This window comes from Panthera pardus, unplaced genomic scaffold (genome assembly GCF_024362965.1).
Source record: "Panthera pardus isolate Hobbes unplaced genomic scaffold, ASM2436296v1 HiC_scaffold_22, whole genome shotgun sequence".
NCBI lineage: Eukaryota > Metazoa > Chordata > Mammalia > Carnivora > Felidae > Panthera > Panthera pardus.
Window position 1 is genome coordinate 26,806,839 of NW_026526788.1, and position 22,045 is coordinate 26,828,883.

A 22,045-nucleotide genomic window follows, 5' to 3' on the forward strand; every position below is an offset into this window, starting at 1 on the left:
AATGAGGTATGAACAAATTGGAAATATCAATAAAAAGAGAAGAGACCTAAAAAGAAACCAAAAAGAAATCCTGGAATTGAAATAACTAAAATGAATAATTCACTAGAGAGTTTAAAGGCCAGTTTGAGCAGGCAAAAGAAAGAATCTGTGAACTTGAAGATAAGACAGAAAAAAGGAACAAGTCCGAGGAACAAGCAGAAAAATGGACGAAGAAAAATGACCAGAGCCTGAGGGACTTGTGGGATACCATTGAGCCAACCAACACATTTGTTGTGAGAGTCCCAAAAAAAGAGAGAAAGGGGTAGAAAGAATATTTGATTAAATAATAGATGAAAACTTCCCAAATTTGATGAAAGCCATGTATATAAACATCCAAAAAACTTAATGAACTCCCAAGTAGGATGAACTCAAAAAGACTCAAGCCAACCAAGACACGTTAAATCAAACTGTGGAAAGCCAAAGACAAAAGAATTTTGAAGTCAACAAAAGGGAAGAAACTTGTCACTTACAGGCAAACCTCAATAAGTAATCAGCAGCTTTCTCATCAGAAATTTTGAAGGCCAGAGGGTAGTGACATAATATATTCAAGGTGGTAGAAGGAAAACTGTCCATCAAGAACACTATACCCAGCAAAACTGTCCTTCAAAGTGAAGGAGAAATTAAGATTTCCAGATAAACCAAAGCTAAGAGAGTCCATTGCCCCTAGACCTGCCCTAAAAGAAATGTTAAAGGGAGTCCTGTAGGTTGATATGAAAAGACATTAGATAGTAACTCAAAGTTGTATAAAGAAATAAAGATCTCAGTAAAGGTGAATACATGGGTCATTATAAAAGCTAGTATAATCATAACATTGCTGTGTAACTCCACATTTTGTTTCTACATGATTTAAGAAGCTAATACATTTTAAAAAACAATTATTAACCTAAAATTAATATTAATGCAATTTGTTTTTTTAACTACACATTTTGTATTCTACATAATTTTAGATGCTAATACATTAAAAATTTTATTGGTTTATGTTTTTTGGACGCACAATATATGAAGATGTAATTTTGTGACACTGACAACTGAAAGGGGTGGAGGATAGAGTTGTTAAAGGAATAGAATTTGTGTGTGTTGTTGAAGTTCGGCTAGCATAAATTTAAGTTAGAATGTTGTAACTTTAGGATATTAAATATACTCCTCATGGCAATCACAAACAAAACAACAAAGAATATACATGAGAGGAAATGAGAAAGAAATGTACACATCCACTATAAAGAAGAAGACAATCATAAATTCTTAGTTAAAAGAGACCATAGAGCTCAATTAATCCTAAACTTTAGTTTTATTGATAGATGAAGGAACAGACTCAAAGAGATTGATGTCTAGAATCACAACGTGGGTCTTCTAATTTGGCGTCCACCAGTTTCCCTATTACCACACATTGGCTTCTCGTGTTGAAGCTGAAGAGTGCTTCCAGTCAGTGTTTTCCCATATCTCTCAATTAAAACCCTTCCCTATCTCTTGTGACCTGTAGCACCACCCCAGCTGAGTGTACCAATACCACCTCCTGCCCTTTGGCACTAAACCTACTAGAAGGCCATCGGGCTTACTTTCAGTAGCAATAAAGTGAAGAACACAAGATCTAGATTCTGGTCCTGGCTCTACCATTAGGTATCTTCACGATCAGGGCAAGTCTTTGAAAATCCTTGACCTATTTGTTTACAGAGTTACTCTGAGTTAGATATAACATGAATAGATTATTTCCAATGTTCCTTCAAGTGCTATTACACCTGGATGCATAGCACAATCAGAGGCCTCAGGAAAATCTAATCCACTGTGACATTAGATTACCTAGAAACCAAGAGAATTTCCGGGTCTACTTCACTACAATGTAATATAAGAGAACATAACACTCCCATACTTTTGCTTGTTTTTAAATATATTCTTTGAACTACTAAGATCTATTATTCCATTTGCCTCCTACCTAGCATTAAAAACAGACAAAAAACACTGTAGAGAGTTAAATTTATTGGCAAAGTGTCTTCTTTCCTCTTTTTACTTTTGCTCCTTGCCCTTCACCCCATTCCTCTCCCCCTTCTTCATTTCCTATATCTTCCTCATTCCATTTCATATACCTCCCAGCTGTTTTTAAAATGTCTGAATACTTCAGTTAATTTTCCAAATCTTTTACTTTTCCCAATTTTCCTGATGACTACCAATGATTGCAGGAGGTTGAGAAAGCTCATTAACTAATTCCCTTAATGTCTTAACGTGGCAAGCACATTAACCTACTAAGTCATTCTGTACTCGATTGCCTGAGTTCTGTAGGCCCTAGTGGCTCTTTTGGTCAATAGCTGTATTGTTGCTTTTCTCTATCGTTCCTAATTGAATGCACACTGCCCCTTGATTTCTGCTACAGCTGAATTGCAGTTGCTTGGCAAATTTTCAATCTTGCTGATCTTTCCCCCCTGACTGATTAGTTTTATTTATTTATCCAATTTTTAAAATTGTGGCTTTGGCACACCTGCCTCAGGGTAAGGGAGTGCAATTAAACACATTAAAGGAAATACAACAAAATGTGGCAATTACATAATTAATCAGTTTTAAGCAGTATAAAAGAATTGTTGGCCTAAAGCATAACATTTGGGGAAAGGGTAGTTTTAACGGTTTAAAACCATTTTAAGTTTTTCCTCCTGAATTTTGTTTTCTGTACATACAATCTAGATTATAAAAATATTTGTTTCTTTATTGAGACTCCTTTCATAAAGCACAATTGCTTTCCCCACTCGGCACCATGCATAAGGACACTAGAGGAACAATTGATGAAAAATTTATGGGAGTGCCCTTAGGTAACCCAGGTACATTTTAATCTTCTTAGAATTCTATTTTTACTGTATTACTAAATTGGTACATTAATAAGTCAGGGTGGCTATGGAAACTAACCTGCAATAGCATATTTAATTATACAGTTTTGTCATGTTCTGCTATCATTTTTTAAATTAAATTTGTATATACTCCTGCTTTCATTGAGAGAGGATAGCCACTGAAGGCCATGTTGGTTTCATTTTCATGTGATTGAAGGATAAACTGAAGCTGAGTCAGGTTCCATAATCCACCCAGAACGATGTCTAGCATACAATATCTCTGATTCCTACCTCAAATCGCTGCTGTTAACTTCAATTATTTTCTTGTCCAAGAAGTATTGAAAAGTGTCTAAAGACATGGACATATTTACTTACTTCTTTTGCTAAAGTAAAACTGGGGATAGAACATTCAATTCAATCTTAACAGTAAGCTACGCCTCCCATTTTATCAAAATATGGGATCCATCAGCAAGAAGATACATTCATCAGAATCTGATTGTGTTTACGTTTATATCTGCATTAATCTTTATCCCTCAGGAGAAGAGTTCTTTCTCTCCAAACCTAGTACATCTACTTGTTTTCCTAATTCCATTCCCTCTCCCTTACTTAAAATTTTATTCTATCCTTTGTGGTCTTAATTTTTCATAGATCTGTTCTTTACAGCTTCTTCTTACTCTTTACCTAAACATTTACTCAATTACTTCCATTTTAAAAAGTACATAAGTAAAAATGTAAACCGAAAGGAGGAGGAGGTGGAGGAGGAGGATGGAGGGTGGGGAGGAGGAGGAAGGGTGGGGGAGGAGAGAGGATTTTTAACAATTACATCTGCCCTTAAGTCTCTCCCTCTCTCCCTCCCTCCCTTCCTCCCCCTAAGTCTCTCTCTCTCTCTCTCTCTCTCTCTCTCTCCTTCCTTTCAACTACAAACTGCTGGAAAATTTAGGTTTCGCTACCACTTTTTTTTCTGTCACTGCATACTCAGTATTTGGCCCACTATGACCTAATTTTTGCCTTCACCATGTTACTGATACTGCTTTGGAAAAGATATAAAGATACCTTTTCAGTGTAAAACCTGATATGCATATTAATACTCAGTCAACCTGAATTTTCTGCATTATTTATAATCTTTGGTTACTATCCCTTCAATCATTCAACAATATTCAAGGATCTTATAGTCTAGAGGAGAATATATATTTAAAAAGTAAATAATTATAATAAATGTGAGTACTGATATGATTTTTATCATTGTAGAAGGATATCAAAGAAATTGATAGTTGCCACCCTATATCCATTCTTTCTTAACAAAGAAACAAAACTCAGATTTAACTGGGGGAATCCATGTGAGTACATGAAAACATACACAAAGAAATAGACACATTTTATATTTTCAGCATCTCTTGCAATTATATATAGCCAAATGAGTAAATACTGGCCAATAATAAGTAAGTGAAAGCTTTTGAAGGGGATTTAAAAAAATGTAAGGAATGGAGGCACCTGCGTGGCTCAGTAGATTAAGTGTACGACTCTTGGTTTCTGCTCAAGTCATGATCTCATGGCTCATGGGTTTGAGCCCTATGTTGAGGTCTTCACTGTCAATGCAGAACCTGCTTGGGATTCTCTCTCTCACTTTCTCTCTGCCCCTCCTCGGCTCATGCTGTCTTTCTCCCTCTGTCTCTCTAAATAAACTTAAAAAAATGTCAGGAATGTTTGCTTCTGTTCCTCTTCATTCTTCCTGTCCAGAATATAAAAGCCATAGCTAGAGCCAGAGAAGCTATATTTTGACTTTGATAAAAAATGAAAGCCAGAAGCCAAGAGTAATAAAGTAGGAAGACTAAAGTGTCTGATTCCCTGAAAATTTTGCAAAGCTTCTGTAACAGTCTTGGATTGCCCATTCTCAGACTGTTTTTATGGAGATAGTAAATTCTCAGTTTTATTAAACTGCCACAGCCAAGTCTCCATATTTGACAGAGGCACATTAGAATCACTGGGTGTAAAAACAACAACAACAACAACAGCAAAAAACAATCTGGGTCTCTGTCTCAGCTATTTTTTTCTTATTTAACATACTTTCACTGGAGTGGTTTCATCTATGTCTCTTTCATACTTCTCTTCTGAGTTCCAGAATCATATACTCAGCAACTTCTAGACCTTTTTCTTGAATGCCACTTAGTCACTTAAATTCAACAAGTAAAACCCAAGTGAGTTATGTTACGCTTCCTAATCTGCTCTTCCTTCTGTAGATAGCTTTTGGTTCATGATTCCAGTTTTAACTAAGTAAGTTACCAAATCTCAGAACGTTGGATGTAAGTCTCAATTCTTCCTTCTTCTTCACTTTTATCACTCAATAGATGGACTCTAATCAACCCCTATTTCAGAGTTTTTTCTTACATGGATCCACCCCTCTCCATTCTTACCCACTATCGCCTTAATCCAGGAGTTCACCTTTTTTTTTTTTTTTTGTCAAAAAATAGTTTTATTACTGCAATGTGACATCATGGCATAGAGCACTATACCATTGGATGGGACATCCATTTATAGGGGAGCACCCATATGCAGTTATATAGCTTCCCCAATAATCCTTATTACAAACAGCTGCTTAATCTCATCCTAAAGATTGAATAAAACATTCTTTCTACAAGATACTGAACACTCACTTTAGTTTATTGCAGAGCTTTTCTAAATGGACCTCCTTCTGGCAAGAAGGTATTTCACCTGAACCTACAAATGGGTCTGTGCTTGTCTGATAGTAACCAAATTTCTGGACTCACATCTACCCAACAGCCATGGCACCAAATTTACTGAGCACCCGTACATAGACTAACCCTACATCTATCAGAGCATTCCTGGAAAAGTTCCACACTCAGAACAAACCCCCACACTCCCCATGGAGGGTAACTGTTCCAGGTTGGAGGAGAGGCTAAAAGAAATTGAACCTGGGGCGCCTGGGTGGCTCAGTGGATTAAGTGACCGACTCTTGATTTCAGCCCAGGTAATGATCTCAGAGTCAGGAGATCAGTCCCCCCCTGTCTGGCAGAGTGCAGAGCCTACTTAAGATTCTCTCTCTCCTTCTCTCTCTGCCCCTCCTCAGCTCGCTCACTCTTTCTCTGTGTGTGTGTAAAATTTGAAAAAAATAAAATAAAATAAAATAAATTGAAGCTAAACTCTTCATCAAGTGTCCAGGGTGACCTTGGGTAGGCCTGCAGACCCTTGGGCTATTCTCTCTGGTGGCCTCACCTATAGGCTGCACCTGAACTATATAGACTGCAGTCCTGAGAACCTGCAGTTTTTGTGCACCTGAGCTTCTATCTGAGTCTGTTGTCCATAGACAAGGAACGCATCAGCAGGCACTGGGGTTCTTTCACTGTGTAGGTTTCTCATTGCCTCAGTAGCCTGCCCTTCCTGTCTGTTCTGGACTGGGGTTCTGCATCTTGAGGCCCAGCTCCAGCTGCTCCACATACCACACTAGTTCCGGGAGGGGGGTGGCATTGGGGGCTGTTGGTGGTGGGGAAGGGGTTTCCACCTGAGCCTCTGTGCTTAGGGGTGTTTCCTCTGCCCCGGGCTTTCCTGAGGCCCTCTCACCTCCGTTCTCCACAGAGGCCCCAATCCGGGTTTTCTTCTTTTGCTTCTTTGAGGCTGCATCGCTTTTATTCTCTTGGACTCCTTTGAAAAACCATTCTGTGGGGCACCTGGGTGGCTCAGTTAAGTGTGTGACTCTTGACTACTGTTCAGATCTTGATCTCAGGGTTTGTGAATTCAAGCCCCACTTTGGGCTTTTGTGCTGACAGTGTAGAGCCTGCTTGGGATTCTCTCTCTCTCCCTGTCTCTTGGCCCATCCCCAGCATGCATGTGCATGTGCTCACTCGCTCTATCTCTCAAGATAAATAAACTTAAAAAATTAAAAAATTAAAAATCATTCCTAACTACTCCTCTCTCTCCCAGCTCTTTGTCTCTCCATCTATTACCACCTTGTCAAAAAGAGTTAATTTCCAAATACGTAGATCTGCTTATGCGCATCTCAAACTTAAAAATTTTCAATTATTCTCAATTTCCTGCAGGGTAAAATTAAAATGTTATAAATGAGCCTTTTTAAATAGTCCTATTCTGTTTGCAGCATCTCTTCTATTCCCCACCAACAGTGCCAAAAACAAATATTTCCAGTTGAATCAGACTGTCGGCTATTTCCATAGACTCCTTCTCTTTTCCAGTTCGTATCTTTTTATTTCATTTATGCCATCTACCTTGAATGCTCTTCCTCTCCCTCCCATGAGTATACATTTGTTTTCTACTTACTCGTTGAGGCCTAAATTAGAGTCAAGCCAGGTATGAGTCTTTCTCTTGCCCATCTGCCACCTCAGTGCAGTTCATTATTCCCTCACCTCTTACTATCTGCTTTTGTGCATACCACTATTATATAGGTTATTAAATTGTTTTAGAGTCATTTTTGTATATATAGGTATGTTTTGTGTATTCTCATTTTGCATGTATTTAATCTTAAAGGAGGCATCCTGTATTCATCTATCTTTCCTCCAGATATTCTATAACACAGAACACAGAGATGCTCAAATCATAGTTGGGGTTTTGGACTAGCTACACTTTGGCTTCCTTCTAAATAAAACATGTAACTTCAGAATAACTGCTTGCAGACAGATGTAAGATTAGCCAGAAAATCATTTTAACTAAATGGTCTATTATGAGAATGAGCTTCACATTCCTTTATGCTATGGATTCATCTTCTTTATCCTAACCCCTAACACCCCAGACCCAGAAAGCACTCTACCTACTTCCTTTTAATCAAATATATTTTCTACATTAATTTTTCATGAACCTGATTTTGAAATGCAAACTTTATTTAGTGAACTTTGGATAATCTAGTTTTGAATAACAAATTCCTGTAATGTTTAATGAGTTTGTCTGCTTTGCAATCATGCTTGTTACTTTTCAAAAGATTTCAGAGAAAAAGGATGACATAGATTAAAGCCTCCTCTCAATTTAAAAAGGAAAGATGACAAGACAAGAACTCAGGGTCACTAAGAGATTAAAGCAAGTGTTCCTAGGAACATGTAAATGAAATGTATTTAAAATGCTTTCCAGGATCTACCTGCAAGCAGATGGCTGTAAGGTATATAAAAGGGGCATGTAATGTTTCTTTTATCCAGATTTATCTTTTCTAAATGGAAATTGTAGGCAAAATGATGACAAAATGCTTTTGGATTTGCAATGCTATTCCTTATTTTATGTAATGACTCAGCTTTTAAATTGTAAATCATGGATTGTAAACTTGTGCCTAATCTATCTGAAAATATGGGTAAATTCATGAATTTGAATCATGGTACCAAACAGGAAATACAAACCCATTTGTACATATGGAGGAAATTATATTTTGAAAGAACAATTAAGAGTAACATATTTTAACAGTATTTTTGGGGGTGAAAGGTTAGTTTCAACAGCCTGCAGAAGTAGTAAATAATGGGAAAATAACATTCATATGGATTCAGGATTTGCAAATGATGGTGAATGTGGCTATGTAAAATAGACAAAAGTAAATAGAAGACAGACTTAGGTCTACAAATAAATAATCTTTTACACATTAGTTTAATGTTAAATGAGAAAATGAAGACAATGTCTAATAATCCAAAGTAAAGATGCAATATATTAAAATTTGTATATATGTATATGCATGAATATATGTGCATATATGCATTTATATGCATGTATGTATTCATACACCCACATAGGTCTCTGTGTGTACAGACTGTGACAACTTAAAATACATTTTGTTGAAAAGTGACAGGGCACCAGTGTTACACAGGTTGTGATGGTTTGTGTCTTTACAAAATTGCAATGCAATGAAATACTTTTTATCTCTAATAATTACTAGACATAATTTCCAAATTATCCACTTTTAATCAGTGCTTCTAATCAGTGTCATCGTAGATTCCAGTCTGTCCACCTGAATAGAAAAGACTCAAGCCTTTGAAGGTAAACTCCAGTTCTGACATTTACCAGTATGACCTCGGGGAAGTTTTCAACTTTTCTGAATGTCATTTTTTTCCAGTGTTAGTGAGAATAAAACAAGCAAATAAATAATCTCTCTGGCATGCAATCGTGAGGGTCAAATGGAATGAAATATAGGCAAGAGCTAGATAGTCAATAAAAATTAGTTCCCTGCCTTCTACTCTTGATGGTAACCTTTTGCTTTTGTTTTTGCAGTAATGTTCTTTTAAAGCATGTTGGTTCACTGAGAGAAATTCCAATGTCAGGACTTAGAAGTCCTAAAATTACAAATTTATAAGTATGCTGTTATCATTTGTCCTCATGAATATAAGTTCCTAGAACATTCATGATGCTTCACTTTAACTTAAATTTACAATCTTGGTCCATGTCCTTCTCAAAGTCACTGATAACTGAAACTATTATAGATATCAAATATTATTTTATTACCATACCCACTCTAGAGAAATGATCTACTGTTATTAAAAGATGAGTAGAAAAGTTGGACATTATTTCTAACATGGTCATTTTATAGTGGTTTGAAACTCAGGGTCAACAAAGAATTTATGAAAGTTTTTCCAAATCCATATATATTCTATCATGCCCCACTTCTACAATTACATATAGAAATAACAGTTTTCAAGGCCTGAATTTCTATGCTATGGAAATGATTAATCGGGAAATGAATACCAATTAATAGTAATAAAGCCATTTTTTCATTGATTTGCAAATCCATAGGCATTTATCTTATATAAATTACAAGATTCAATTCAGAGTTTCACCTGCACACTTTGTGAAGTCAGAAAACCTCTCACTAAATTAATATCTATTTCTTTTCCAAGTGGCTTACAAATCCTGATTCATTCTAAAAATCTGTAAATAAAGACAAGTTGTGCTGACATAGCATTTCTGTAGTTCAATTCCTTGCTAATTTAATTTCATGCAATTTAATACACTCCAATTGAGTTTATTCTCATTTACATGGACCTAAAAGATTTGGTGAAGTGAGGAGGGGTGTAGCTGCTTTGTTTCAAGCATCTTCTATATGTGATGGTAAAAATGCCAGGCAATACTCACAGCTGACATGATGAGCTCTCCTCCTAAGTTCTGGATCTCAGCTTTAACTTGACTGCAGATTTTCAGTTGGTGAGAGTAAAACTTAATCTGTTCCAAGTAGGCCAACAAATCTTGTTTGCATGATGGATCTGGACACTAAATATGCATAAAAGATAAGGAAAATAGCAAAATAAATAATAAGTAGATCAGAGTGAATAAATACTGACATAGGAGGTACCTTATAAGGCAGCATCATTATTGTCATTGAACCTCATTTCTCAGCCCCAGCCCGTGTAGGTTCTGATATACTTCCACCATGAGAGGATTTTTATTCATGTTTCAACCTTAATTACTTCAGCATAGATGATGGAAATAATGGTAAAGGAATTTTCAAATGTGAAAAGGTACATAAAATAATTGCCTTCAGTTTATGATAAGGTTAGAAGTCTTCAGACTGCATTTTAGGTAAATCTAAAGAAATATTTTAAATGCAATTATTTCTTTCACTTAGAGTCACTATTACTAGAATATTTCTCAGGACCCGTTGCTCTGCATTGTGTGTCCTTTCTTATTTGTATGGGCATGAAAACACCTGCAACAAACAATGCATTATCTTCTGTTACTTTCATCATTACACATTACGCAGACAAAAGAAATCATTTGCACCATAGGTAAAAGGAGCATATCTACCTGGAGCCAAGAAATAAACAGCATACGTGTTTTAGAGATATATTAAGCCTCTTTACCAAAAGCAGCCTCCTGTACTATAATATCATCCATAAGGAACTTCTTGGAAGACCGCTTCCAACATAACACAGTATGGTCAGGGTTAAATCTTTGGGGTCTTTCTTCTATGCAATTATAATAGAATTTTTTAAATCCCTGATAATTTACTATACTTGCACTTTAAATACATCTTCATTAGTATGTGGAAATGTGGATAGGGGCCAACGTGGCAGACGGGCACTTCCCGCGTCTCTCAAACAAAGAAGTGCTGAAGCCAAAGGACTTTGAACCCCAAAAGTCTGGGAGGAAAAAAGACTGACTCTACCAGGAAGAAACGAGACAACTTGAGAAGTCATAGGTAGGTGGGTGATAGCAAACTGGGAGAGAGAAAAGTGGCCACAGTAGGCATAGAGGGGAGGGATCCCCTTCTGCGGGGAGACAAAGGGAAGAGAAAGAGTGGCTGGGGAAGTGTAGGACTGATCTGGACAAGAGGATAACCTAACTCTGGGACTGAGAAGGATCCTATCTCTAACTATGGAGGGGCCGGTTCCCTGTTCATGCACCTTGGGAGGACGGGAGCCAGCCCTGGGTTCGGTGGCAGATTAGGGGCGCAGTCCACAGTAGGAGAATGCGGCCTGCTCCCTGGAGTGCTGTGGGAAAAGACAAAGCCAGCTTGAGTCCACCACTCTGCCACCCCTGGGGCTCAGCAGCGAGGTCAGTGGCGCAGTCCGCATCAGGAAAAGGTGGTCCTCCCTGAAATGCGGCAGCACTGAGAAAGCCAGCAAGGACCACAAATCGAGCCACAGAGAGGTGCTTCCCCAGTGCTAGAGCACACAGAGCGGGGCTTTGAATCCTGGCCAAGGCAAGGCCAAGGGAGTCAGTGGAGCGAGAAGGACTCCCCTGTCTGCACCCGCAGCGCAGTGAGGACGACTGGAAAGGAGTCCAGCAGGTCGTGGAGAAGAGACTGGGGGATCGCCAACCCCCCGCCCCCCACACCCAACCAACACCAAGGCGGGGCCTCAGGGATCAGTCCCAGGGCCCATTGTGGAGATGGGACCAGCCTACACCAAACCACGCCCCTCCGTGCAGGGTAACTGCGTTTCTGCAGGAGCCGGATAGATGCTGTGCAACCAGACGGCTGTATCATCCAGACCAGTGATGCTGCATAGCCTGGATTAATTCCAGGACAATTCTTGTTATTTAGATATATTCTCCCTTCCTATCTCTTCCCTCCTCTAGTCTGGTTACTCTGGTTGTTTGTTTGTTTAAGCAGACATATTTAATCTATTCCCTTGATACATGTTCTACATCTCCTTCTGTACTTTCCTTTCTCTCTCGCTGGAATAATCAAGCCAGATAGTTTCTCTGTCTAGGTAACATTATCTTCATTTTTTCCCCCTGCCTCCTTTATTTTCCTTTCTCTCTCTCTCTGGATTAAGCCATTTAGTCTCTCTGCCCTGGCCATGTTTACTTTCTCTTTGTCCCTGCCCCTGTCATTTCTCTCTTTGTATATGCTCTTCCCCCAGCAATGCCTCCACCCTGTTCTTTACTTGAATCTGGTGTTTCTGTTTCTTTGCTTTTGGACTGTGTGTGTGTGTGTGTGTGTGTGTGTGTGTGTTTTGTCCGTTTGTTTTATTTGTATGTGTGTTTGCATGTCTTTGTTTCCTGTTTATTTGTCTGTTTGTTTTCCTTTCCAGGGCTACTTCAAGGAACAAATCAAAGTACACCTGGTGGAGGGTCCAAAACATCACTATGAGTAGAGAAATAAAATAACAAAAGTCACAACAACAGAGAGCAAGTAACAGTCTCCAAAAATCACCTCCTGAAGAGCCAGGCCCTGGAGTGTGTATGACCCCCCCCCCCCTTTAATATAGCAGTGCTCACAGGTGCAGAGCACATAACAAGATTTCAAAACTTATAAGGGACAGAAAACTAGAAAAAATGATGAAATGGGAGAATTCCTCTCCAAAGAAATTCCAGGAAGAAGTGACAGCTAAAGAATTGATCAAAACAGATATAAGCAATATAACTGAGCAAGAATTTAGAATAATAGTCATGAGATTTATCACTGGGCTTGAAAAGACAGCAGAGAAGCTATTACTGCAGAAAACAAGGAACTAAAAAATAGTCATGATGAATTAAACAATGCTATAAATGAGGTGCAAAATAAAATGGAGGTGGCCACAGTATGGATTGAAGAGGCAGGGGGGAGAATAGGTGAATTAGAAGATAAAATTATGGAAAAAGAGGAAGCTGAGAAAAAGAAAGATAAAAAAATCCAGGATCAAGAGTGGAGAATTAGAGAACTAAGGGATGCAATCAAACGGAAAAATATCCATATCATAGGAATCCCAGAAGAAGAAGAGAAAGAGAAGGGGGCTGAAGGTGTACTTGAACAAATCATAGCTGGGAACTTCTCCAATCTGGGGAAGGAAACAGACATTGAAATCCAAGAGGCACAGAGCACTCCTTTCAGATGTAACTTGAATCGATCTTCTGCATAACCTATCATAATGAAACTGACAAAATACAAGGATAAAGAGAGAATTCTGAAAGCAGCTAGGGATAAATGGTGTTTAACATACAAAGGTGGAAGTACAAGAGTAGTAGCAGAGCTATCTACTGAAACTTGGCAGGCCAGAAAGGAATGGCAGGAAATCTTCAATGTGATGAATAGGAAAAATATGCAGCCAAGAATCCATTATCTAGCAAGCTTGTCATTCAGAATAGAAGTAGAGATAAAGGTTTTCCCAAAAAAACAGAAATTGAAGGAATTCATCACCACTAAACCAGCCCTATAAGAGATCCTAAGGGGGACTCTGTGAGTAAAATGTTGCAAGGACCACAAAATACCAGTCATCACTACAAACACGAAACCTACAGACACCACAATGGCTCTAAACCCATACCTTTCAATAATAACACTGAATGTAAATGGACTAAATGCTCCAATCAAAAGACATAGGGTATAAGAATGGATTAAAAAAAACCAAGACCCATCTATTTGCTATCTACAAGAGACTCATTTCAGACTTGAGGACACTTTCAGATTGAAGGTGAGGGGATGGAGAACTATCATGATACTGGAAGTCAAAAGAAAGCTGGAGTAGCCATACTTATATCAGACAAACTGGACTTTAAATTATATATATATATATATATATATATATATATATATATATACACATATATATATACGTATATATATAATATCCATAATTATAGGCAATAGTAAGACCTTGACATTCAAGGTGTTTCTCAAATTTTGAACAAGAAAATAAGGGTAATCCCCCAAATCTCAAAAGGATTAAAACCGTGACTAATTAAAAAGAGGGAGAAGGAGAAAAAGAAGGAGAAAGGAAGAAAAGAAGGACACAGAGAAAGAAAGAAAGAAACAGGAGAAGAAAAGAAGTAGGAGGAAGAGGAAAGAAAAGGAAGGGATTTCTCCCAATTTATAGATAAGAAATCAGAAGTTTAGTAAGGATAATAATTTTCCCAGGATTGAAAAGTTTATGTAATAGCAGAATTTGGACCATATCTACATGCTTTCAAATCCATTTTATTTTAAATCACTAACAAGAGAATTTGACGTGCATTTTTAAATGTTGGTTTGTTTATTTATTTATTTACTTTGAGGGGGGCACAGAGAAAGGGGGAGAGAGAGAATTCCAAGCAGGCTCCAAACTGTCAGCATAGAGCCTGACACAGGACCCCATCCCACGAACTGTGCAATCATGACCTAAGCAGAAATCAAGAGTCTGATCCTTAACTGCCTGAGCCACCCAGTTGCCCCTGATGTACATTTTTTAAAAGCACAGAATACTGTGAGCATCCCAGTTTCAAGGAAATAGAGAATTCATGTGAACCCTATGTCTCCAGCACTGTTCTGAAGTAACAAGTACTTTGATTTTTTTCAAAGACCAAAATTAGTTATTTAGAATTACCTATAATGATGAAAGGCAAGGCATCTTGTTTTATCATGACAGGAAGTTGGTTGTACTTTCTATGTGTGGGACACTGTGCCATGTCCTTTGTGTGAATAATGCTACGTTAGTATTTCACTTTACCATTTTATTTGGGGCTATATTGTTATTTTGCCCATTTTCACACTGAGTTTTTGATAGAATATATGATTTGTCCAAAGATTTGAATTTACCTTTATTTCATTCACTGTACAATGATGTCTTTTATATGACATTTATTCAAAATGCCATTTTCTTTGTCTTCACTGAGTAATGGTCCTATCTATTCTTTGTTCCTATTTATGGAATCAGCGATAATCCCTGGTACTTAGTGTATTTTATCTGTCATATACAATTCTAGGTACTTTACCTATATTAACTCTTTTACTAATCATCAACTCCAGGAGGTAGGTCCTAACATTATTTAACAAAAGAGGAAACTCAAATACAGAGAAATTAACTGACTTGTCCAATTAATAAATGGTAGAGCTGATATTCGAACTTACATGATCTGGCTACACTTCCCCACCTTCACAGTCTAGGAACAATATCAGTCTTCCTGCCATTTATGTAATAAACAATAAACTGCCACTCTGATTTGTGAATTGGTTTCTTAAACTGACTTTCTTTCTTTCTTTCTTTCTTTCTTTATTTCTTTCTTCCTTTTTTTTCTTTTTTTGTAAATTGTAACTAGGATTAGTGTGGATTTGTTCCTTAAAGACTAGCACCTCTACATTTTTATGATAAAATTGAACTTGCAAACTAATAATTAGATTCTTGGCCAATAACCAATGTTGCAATTACCCAAGTTTAAGCAAAACATGTAGTTTCTCTCAAGAGACTCTTTCAAGACTATACTACAATTGTGTAATTCCGTCAAGGAAACAATGAGTCAATGAGTCCAAAATATGAAATTCAACTTTTGAAGTTAAAAGTTGTTTGACCCAGATCCACCTTTTATTTCCAGAATTGATGAGAGTGTTTGGTTACACCTAAAGACCATAGTCTTACAGGGTGAAGTAGAAAAACATACTAATCGGTAAATTCAACGTTATATAATTTATTAAAGCCTTCTTTCCTATTGACATTTGGAAAGCCTTTCTGAGTCGATTTTGGCTGCCTAGAAGCAGAATCAGGAAAATGAATCATTCCCACTTTAAGAATGCATTTCTATTTTTGGCCAAATCTCTTTTACCAAATCAACTAATATTTTCCCTACCTTTTAGTTTTTTACATGAGGGTGATAGAAAAATTTGGGTCCTAAATTTATAGGACATTCATGACCTTGCCTTTTTTTTTTTCAAATAAAATTTGCATAAAAATAACTCTTAAAAGAACATCACTAGGGACTCTTAGGCAAACCAAGCGGTAGCATATCATAACCTGCATTGATTATTATTTCCTAGTTTATTATGACAGGATATGTTGACCAGGGCATCTGGTGAGCATTTTAATGCATAGATTTTTTTAAACGTTTTTTTGTTTGTTTTGTCTGTCTGTTTGTTCGTTTGTTAACCACTGGGACACTTACTACACGCAAGCAGGTGGCATGTCAGCCTAGGTGGTTTTCTTACGTTAAACCAGCCTTCACTCTTCTGGCAAGATGCTTAGTACCAGTACAGAATACAACATTTAGCGATGAGAGCAAAAGTAAAAAAAAACATTTATTACCTTTTGGTTTGGAGTTTAAGAGTGAATTAGCAAAGTGAATACTTTTAAAGATCTTTATGCCATAAGCTTAGCAATTTTTTGCCCATACTCGAGTATAAACTTTATTTAAGACACATTTAAAATGACTTTTGCAATTACAGACAGCAGTTTAAATTCTGCTAGGCTGGCAAAGCTTGTTAATAAAAAGTATTAGGTGTCATTGTGAAGTTCTAGAACAGAAATTTCAAGCAGTCAGTGATAGCAAAGGGCTCTGAGCCTAGGACCTTTGCCTTCCCTTGGGGTTCATTTCTCCACCTCTACTCTAGCCCAGAGGCTGTCTCATTTCACCTTCCTTAGGGTCACAGATCACCAGTGATCCCATATTTCTCTACACTCTTAATGTCTCATTTTTCTGTCCTTTAATCTATCAACATAATGTCCCTCAAAACAGAAACCCTCCCTCAACCCACTAATCCCATCTGTCTCTTCTTGTTTGTGACCATGACTTCTAAAACTTTTTCAGTGCTGCCTCATTGACATTCTCAGCTTTTCTTCTTGGGCATCTTTTAAGTCTCACCTTCTTGGACAATAGTACACGCTGTTCCAGCTTCAACTATCACAAAATCACAAGTTACTACATCCTTATCATCCAGCCCTGTCTTCAGAAGATACATTTGGATTTGCCCAGTCCATCTCATTGTCTCATAATTTCATACTCAACATGTAAAATCCTCACCTATCTCATATCCATCTTGCCTACTATTTTTCCCCTCTATTAACCATATCAATGAAGAGTGCTTTCTCTCTCTCTCTCATCAGTTAAGTTTGGTCAGTCACTGAGTTGGTTGGGATGATTCTACCCCTTGAATCTCAGCACACGTTGAACATTTTTCTTCTTTGCTATGCCTATCACCACTGCTTTTTAGCAAACTGAGGTTTCTATTACTCAGCCATAGAAAAGAATGAGATCTTGCCATTTGCAACAACACGGATAGACCTAAAGGGTAGTATGCTAAGTGGAATAAGTCAGACAAAGAAAGACAAATATCATATGATTTCACTTATGTGTGAAATCTAAAAAGAACAGCCAACAATCAAACAAAAAAAAGCAAAAGCAGTACCATAAATATAGAGAACAAGCTGATAATTGCCAGCGGAACGGGGGTTGAGGGATGAGCAAAAGGGGTGAAGGGGAGTGGGAGATACCAGCTTACAGTTATGAAATAGAAGGGAAACAGAGTTACAAGTATAATATATAGTGAATGGTATTATAATAGCATGGTATGGCGACAGATGGTAGCTACACTTGTAGTGAGCACAGTGTAACATATAGAGTTGTCAAATCACTATGTTGTACATCTGAAATTAATGTAACCTGGTGTGTCAACTATACTTCAATAAAAAAGATGCAAACATAATATACTTGAGAATCTATCCCTATTAAATTCCTGAGAAACTGTTATGCATTTATTTTTATAAAGTTCATTAATCTGGAAAACAAATCTAGTATCAACATCTCTGCTCAAAATGAATTTCAGGTAGATAATAGCATCAAAATACAAATATTATCACAAATGCATCTAGAAATTGTATTATTTTTTTGTATGTCAATTTTTTAAATTTTTTTAAACTTTATTTATTTTTATTTTTTTACTTTATTTTTTAAATTTTTTTAATATATGAAATTTCTTGTCAAATTGGTTTCCATACAACACCCAGTGCTCATCCCAAAAGATGCCCTTTTGAATGCCCATCACCTACCCTCCCCTCCCTCCCACCCCCCCATCAACCCTCAGTTTGTTCTCAGTTTTTAAGAGTCTCTTATGCTTTGCCTCCTTCACTCTCTGTAATTTTTTTTTCCCTTCCCCTCCCCCATGGTCTTCTGTTAAGTTTCTCAGGATCCACATAAGAGTGAAAACATTTGGTATCTGTCTTTCTCTGTATGGTTTATTTCACTTAGCATCACACTCTCCAGTTCCATCCATGTTGCTACAAAGGGCCATATTTCGTTCTTTCTCATTGCCATGTAGTACTCCATTGTGTATATAAACCACAATTTCTTTATCCATTCATCAGTTGATGGACATTTAGGCTCTTTCCATCATTTGGCTATTGTTGAGAGTGCTGCTATAAACATTGGGGTACAAGTGCCCCTATGCATCAGTACTCCTGTATCCCTTGGGTAAATTCCTAGCAGTGCTGCTGCTGGGTCATAGGGTAGGTCTATTTTTAATTTCTTGAGGAACCTCCACACTGTTTTCCAGAGTGGCTCCACCAGTTTGCATTCCCACCAACAGTGCAAGAGGGTTCCCGTTTCTCCACATCCTCTCCAGCATCTATAGTCTCCTGATTTGTTCATTTTGGCCCCTCTGACTGGTGTGAGGTGATATCTGAGTGTGGTTTTGATTTGTATAGAAATTATATTCTTAAGCGACATGTTAGAATGTTATGGTGAATGCTTCAGAAGTTTCTTTTTAGTATACTTTTATTAGAATACATTTTTGACTCTCATAACATCAGCAAATAAATAATTCCAATGAGTCTAGCCACCGACAATATTTTGTCAAAATATCAGTATAAATTATACTTGTCAATTGTTTGCTCATAGTTAAACGCATTGGGTATGATTTGGCTGTAATTCTTTACCTTGTTTTTTAAATGTCATCTTGTCTTGAATTAGCATTGGCTTTCATTATACTTAACTCTAAAATTTCATTTTAATTGTGTTCAGTTATATTTAGGTGGGAGTACCCATCAGATACTATGGATATCTTCACTTTGGCAAAACTACAGTGAAGGAGGATTAGGCTTCAGACACAGCACTCGGTGGTAAGAAAGTCTAATTTTTCGTCTTCTTATGCAAAACACTTTTGTAGATATTTATTTTATTTTGATTCCTGTTCCTCTCTTTTTATTTGGAATATACAGTTTCTGTAACTAATTGAGATCTGTGCATTTTTCCTACCTTGTGAGGTGTTACCCAATCCATCTAATTTAGAATATCTGTTTAACATGATGAATTACAGTGTAGAGTTGAGGAATCTAAAGAGATGTGTACTAAGAGTCTGGAATTTTCGATTTGTAAGAAGGGTGCTTCTCTCTCATTTGTTACTCTCTTTATTCAGGAGGAACATGTTTAAGAATTGTAGGGGGAGTGGTGCCTGGGTGGCTCAGTCAGTTGAGTATCCGACTTCGGCTCAGGTCATGATCTCTTGGTTTGTGCGTTCGAGCCCCGTGTCGGGGTCTGTACTGACAGCTCGGAGCCTGGAGCCTGTTTCGGATTCTGTGTCTCCTCCTGTCTCTGCCTCTCACCTGCTCATGCTCTGTCTCTCTCTGTCTCTCAATAATAAATAAACGTTTAAAAAAAATAAAAATAAAAAAAAGAATTGTAGGGGGCACCTAGGTGGCTCAGTCAGTTGAGCATCTGACTTCAGCTCAGGTCATGATCTCACAGTTTGTGAGTTTGAGCCCCACGTCGGGCTCTGTGCTTGACAGCTCAGAGCCTGGGGCCTGCTTCAGATCCTGTGGCTCCCTCTCTCTCTGTCCCTCCCCCATTCATTTTCTTTCTCTCTCTCTTTCTCTCTCTCTCTCTCAAAATAAATAAACATTATAAAAAAAAGAATTTTGATAGCTAACAACATCCCATCCTTTAGGAATATATTGCCTAATGGAGATAGAATTTGTACCAAAGTTTTACAAAAGTTAAGCAACACAGTCTTGAATGGCTTATATAACCTACCACACCAGGTAGATACTTCTGAAGCCCAAGAGATGTTGGCTGATTGGGACAAGTGAGCCTACGTCAGAATTCTGGATGTTAAAACAGCAAATTAGGGTACAGCTAGAGTAGTAAATTGTATTTGGCTACACACAACAAATATGTTCAAGGAAGCAAGACAAAGAAGAAAGGTGGGGAAAAAAAAAAGGAAAAAGAAAGTCCAAGTAGATAGAATTAGAAACCCTAATTAATGTGATTTCATTTCTTTCTCTCTGCACATGAACTTTGACTCTGAAACCTTAGAGAATGAAACTAAATTGGTTTAACACTATATATATATAGACTTATGATATATGTCCATATTGGGTGGAATTGAAAATTGATTGATGTTTGATCTTATGACACTCTAGTAGAGTAAATAGACTAGAAAGAATCATAAAAAAATGTTAAAAAAATTGGAACTAATTAGGTTGTTCACAAAAGAAAACAACCAATATCCCAGCAGATATTTTTCATAATACACAGACACTGAAAATTGCTTTGCTTATATTATTCATATGCATTCCACAATAAATTTCAGATATTATTTTCTGTCTAAAATTTTTTTGTTAATCTATCAAACAACATCAGAAGCACAATCATAGACAATCTCCCCAGAAGATCTCGATAATAAGAATCAGGCTCATAATTCTCAATTTTGATTCTTCAGAATCCTATTTGTTCAGAACAAAAGTAATTAATTTGAAACTACTCTCCTATATGAAGTGGAAAAAGCCAAAGAGGGTCATCTGTAATTCTTCATTATTCAATGACAATTTCTTTAATCTTTTTTTAAAATGTAAGAGCTGTGGGAAGTGAGAGAATACTTTTACTTCCTTCCATTTAATTTGAATAAAGCTAAAAACAATGGTATAATGTAATAAAGCTACATTATAAAAGTACCTACAGCTAGGTGATTCTGATGCAATTAAAGAAGAAGATCAATATAAGAAAACGAAACTTCCTAGTGACACAATTATTTGAACTTTGAAAACTACATTCCAAAAAAAACAGAGGCACACTGGCAGGAAGCACTAAATATTTAAAAAGTTATCAGTACACACAAATCTCTCTAATGCATTATGTTTCACCTATTCCACTACTATTTGGTCTCTCTCATAAAATGAATGCAATAAAATTCTAAAATACAGAAAACCATGGGTGGGTTTGGGCTTCAATAATTTATTCATACTGTATTTTGAATTATATTAGGAGAAGTTTGTTTTTAACTGTAAATACTAAATACTAAATACTAACAAGATTCATAAGATGTTTAGAAAGCTTAAAGTAGCAAGATATTTAAAACATATGTATATTCAATAAATATTTAAAAATATTTGCCTCCGTATTCTTTATTTGTTTCCCTTCCCTTATATCCAGAAATATCTAATAATAGAGTTTAAAGCTAATTGTTTTTCAAAAGGCAAAGAAAAAAAAGACTGAATAAGAAGCAGCCCAATAAAGTTTCCCTCAAAGTAATAGGCAAGAAATAATGTAGAATAGTTGCAAAGCCAAAAGGAAAAGTGCTTTTTTCCCACAGAGAAATAAATATATATTATGAAGGTAAGTAATATAAAACCTACAAAGTAATACTATATATCAGTTTGAAATATTAATTGGATTTCTCAACATATTAACTAAAGAAATCGACAGATTTTTCTATTAAAGTTTGGCAAAAGGTAATTAATAATATAGCTCCTGCTTAGAAATTTGTTTTAAGGTTTATTTATTTACTTTTGAGAGACACAGAGACAGCATGAGCTGGAGAGGGGCAGAGAGAGAGGGAGAAGGAGAGAATCCCAAGCAGGGTCCATGCTGTCAGCACAGAGTCCAATGCAGGACTTGAACTCATGAAACTCTGAGATGATGACCTGAGCCAAAACCAATAGTCAGATGTTTAGCCTACTGAGCCACCCAGGCACCCCTGCTGCTTAGAAACTTGTAATAAAAACATGAAAAATCTCAAAAAATAAACTGTGTAATGTATGGAGTTGTTGAAAAATTATATTGTACACCTGGAACTAATATAATACTATATGTTAATTATATTTCAAACA

General features: G+C 36.8%; 1 protein-coding gene across 3 annotated transcripts in view; it reads right to left on the bottom strand.

Annotated features, from left to right (window-relative positions):
* Positions 1–22,045, bottom strand: part of CTNNA3 (catenin alpha 3) — a 1,799,646-nt gene that overhangs the window by 64,624 nt on the left and 1,712,977 nt on the right. For all 3 annotated transcript variants that reach the window (XM_053888526.1, XM_019444306.2, XM_053888525.1), the window contains one exon: positions 9,915–10,049. In XM_053888526.1, the coding sequence (XP_053744501.1) occupies positions 9,915–10,049 (135 nt within the window). The remainder of the gene's footprint in view (positions 1–9,914; positions 10,050–22,045) is intronic.